Genomic DNA, 3,758 nt, shown 5'->3' on the forward strand with positions numbered 1-3,758 from the left:
GTGTGAAATCAGCAGCATCTTCAGCTCAGACAGAAACACTGAAACACGACTGAAGTTTGGACGATTCGTCCGTCGACAGACTCGTTAAACAATCGTGTTTGGTATTTTGATATTTTGTGAAACAGCTGTGTGGAGCAAACTGCTGAAACCCCAAATTTTGATGTTTGAGATAAGAAAACCGTTAAAAGGACCATGTTTAAAATGGAAATGAAGTCAGAGTATGACCTCACTGACACGTCGACATTTGAAGGCAACGCGTCAGAGGCTGAAGCTCATCGGCTGCGGTTCATTTATTTGTTTTCAGCAGAAACTTTTCTGGTTTTGTGTTGCAACCTTTTAAAATCTGAAGCATCAAATGATTTTTACAATTGGTGTTTAGATGATTTGACCCTCCTGCTGCGTGCTCAGTCATCCAGGTAAGGAAATCCCGGGGCTGGCTCGTGTGGACGCGGCGTTTTCAGTGGGAGAAACGTTTCGTCATCATCCAGGTGACTTCTGAACAAGTCTGTTCTTCAGTCTTGACTTTAGTTTGTATTTCATGCAGTGGTCTGTTTGGAGTCGGAGTTTCTCATATTTATTAAAACGTCCACGTTTTTAAAGCTCGCGATGACGTCAGAGATCTTAGTGACGGGCTGATGTGGCGCTCTGGTCTCAGCTGTCTGTGAGCAGCAGCTCAAAGCTGTGCACGCTCCTCTCAGCCAGGGTTGCATCATAAATGTTCACTCGGTTGATAAAAGTGATAAAAGTGGCTGCAGCGTCGCCGCTCTGCCAGCTGGATGTTTGCTGTGAGCTCTCACGTTATAACAGCTGACCTGATTCTGAAGCAACTGTACACACAAACAGGCGATGAGGAGGAGGAGGAGGAGGAGTGTCGGCAGTGTCGGGAGGTTTGAGGATGACGTCGGCGCTGATGTGCTGGATCCAGCAGGGGAAAAGCTGAGTCCCTGCATGCAGCGCCTTTCAGCAATCTCATAAACCAGAGGTAGGCAACTCCAGGCCTCAAGGGCCGGTGTCCTGCAGGTTTTAGATCCCACCCTGGGTCAACACACCTGAATCACATGATTAGTTCATTCCCAGGCCTCAGGAGAACTGCAAGAAATGCTGAGGAGTCATTTAGCCCTTTAAATCAGCTGCGATGGATCATGGACACATCTAAACCTGCAGGACACCGGCCCTCGAGGCCTGCAGTTGCCCACCCCTGTCTTAAACGGTCGCATTCCAGGACGCTCACTGAGACGCTTCAACATCTGATTGGCTGTTACCTGACTGCACTGTCAGGTAACGACACGCCGTCATGCAGCATCCGCTCATGACAACAACCTCATTTTATTAAACCAGGCACAACTAGGTAATCCTCATCAGCCAATTAAAATGGAGCTCCGCCTTCTTGAACTTCCTGTTACTACAGTAACCTCACAGCAGCCATGTTATTGGTCAGATGATGTCATTAAAAATGTGCCAGAGTGCTCCAACAGCACAAACACAGTCCAGGGGTCCAGCTAGCAGCTACAGCCGCCTGTGTCGCCATCCACCTGTCAGTCAAAGAGGCCCCGCCCCTAATGATTCATGCAGTCATACAGGCTGTAACAGAGGCGGAGCCAGACATGAATCGCTGCTGCAGCCTCCAGTGGACGTTACAGGAACTGCAGCTGTGATGTTCCTCAGCCAAGTCTGCGGGTGGGGTCAACCCTGACGGCAGGTGGGTCACATGGTGCCTGTTCCCACGCTGCGTGGGTGTTAGTCAGTCACAAGTCTCCCATCAGTCCTGCAGACACCCAGTCACCCATTTCCCAGGAGGCTTTGGGGCCCTCAGGCTTAAGGATGCGGGGCGATCAGCCTGTTTCTGCTCTGCAGAGCAGCCATGTGTCAGGTGTTGGTGACTTCCTTCTGAGTGAACACGATGAATCAGGTTTTGTTATGTTATTGTTTGTCATATGTTTGTTAGGTTAAGTTATTTATGCTGCTGATCCAGGATCAGACCGCAGGACTGAAGGTGCTGCATTATTGTAGATTTCCCACCAAACCGCTGCTGACCCCTGCGTGCTGTTTGTGTTGTGCTCCGAGGCTAACTTCAGTGTTCAGCTCCTGAACGCACCGCAGTGCAGCTGCTGAGTCTCACACTGTCGGTCTGCACTGTAACGACGATTGTGACTGTGCAAACGGCGCCGCGTCGTTCCCCGCTGGGTCCCGGTGGAGTTGGTCGGTAATCCGTCCACAGCCGTCTCCGCCGTGTTTAATGGAGATTAGATGTGTTTATGGACCTCCTGAGGCGCCGTTAATCTCGTCGCTGCTCGCTCGCTTTGCTTTTTGTGTGCGTTTCTGTCTTTAGCCTCATTCAATTAAGTGAACTTTGGTGTTTAATCAGACACGCAGCAGGGACTGAAGCTGCATGTCTGGAGTGGGAGAAGATGTTAAAATGAAGTTTAAACCTCGGCCCCGCCTTCATTTGGTGTTTCCTCTGCTCGCAGGCTCAGATCGCCTTCCTGCAGGGCGAGAGGCGGGGCCAGGAGAACCTGAAGAAGGACCTGGTGAGACGAATCAAGATGCTGGAGTACGCTCTGAAGCAGGAGAGGTGAGATCCTTTTACCAGGGTCACATATTTCACATGCAAACACTTTGATGAGGAAACGAATCCTCTCTGCCCCGATCTGAACTCAAAGGAAAACGTTCGCTCACACTTGAGATGCGACGTTGGTTTGGGAGAGACCACGGCCGTAGAAACACGGGGGTGTTCCTCCCGCTGCCAACAAGAATAATCAAAGTTGTTCATAAACATGTCCTCTGTTTATGAACGTCACTCAGAACTGAAATATGAACCTTTTAAAGTTTCCAGCTCATGTTTTAGTTCCAGGTCCTGGTTTAGCTGCCATAGTGAAGGAGTTTCCATTCAACTCAACTTTATTTATACAGCACCAAATCACAACAGCAGTCGGCTCAAGGTGATTTATATTGTACAGTAGAGCCTACAATAATACATACAGGGACAACCCAACAATCACATGACCCCCTATGAGCAGTGCTTTGGTGACAGTGGGAAGGAAAAACTCCCTTTTAACAGGAAGAAACCTCCAGCAGAACCAGACTCAGGCCTATTAACACATAGTGAGTGAAGAAGAAACACCCAATGCATCATGGGAATCCCCGGCAGCCTACAGCTATTGCAGCATAACTAAGGGAGGATTCAGGGTCACCTGGTCCAGCCCTAACTATATGCTTTAGTCCATCTGAGAAGTAAAATGCATGAAGCCCGAATGAGATAAAGACGTTTGTGATATCTGTGTGTGTCCTCAGAGCCAAATACCACAAACTGAAATATGGCACCGAGCTGAACCAGGGAGAAATCAGACCTCCGAGTTACGACTCAGGTAAGAGTTTTTCTGACAGTTTTTCCCGTCTGCACAAATTCAGCGTCGTGTTCGGTCAGAGGCACGAATATCACAGTTTAAATTTCCAACAACACTAACCCATCTCACAATGAGTCGCCCCCTGCTGGCCATCACAAAGAAACGCAGCATTAGGATGATCTTCTTCACGCTTGCTGTGGTTCCTCTGCTGCTTGTGCTTCTGTCTCTTCGCTCCTCGCCTCCGAGTTTGATGCTGGGAGGAGCCTCTCTGCTGCCTCCCTGTGGACACATCAGAAATAAACTGGGCCTTTTATTTGCTCTCATCTGTTAACATGTGACGGTTCCCGGGAGGACATATTTCAGGAGAGGGGCATCTGCAGCACGATGCTTTGGGAATTCACGGGTGGATGGACG

The 3,758-nt window shown here is 49.3% G+C and overlaps 1 protein-coding gene across 1 annotated transcript in view; it reads left to right on the forward strand.

Annotated features, from left to right (window-relative positions):
* strn (striatin, calmodulin binding protein) overlaps positions 1 to 3,758 on the forward strand; it is a gene marked incomplete in the record, with an annotated part of 44,611 nt that overhangs the window by 27,768 nt on the left and 13,085 nt on the right. The window contains 2 exon segments of the mRNA XM_014339456.2: positions 2,469 to 2,572; positions 3,292 to 3,365. Coding sequence (XP_014194942.1) covers positions 2,469 to 2,572; positions 3,292 to 3,365 — 178 coding nt within the window.

This window comes from Haplochromis burtoni, unplaced genomic scaffold (assembly GCF_018398535.1).
Source record: "Haplochromis burtoni strain Fernald_Lab_line unplaced genomic scaffold, NCSU_Asbu1 Contig_282, whole genome shotgun sequence".
Lineage (NCBI taxonomy): Eukaryota > Metazoa > Chordata > Actinopteri > Cichliformes > Cichlidae > Haplochromis > Haplochromis burtoni.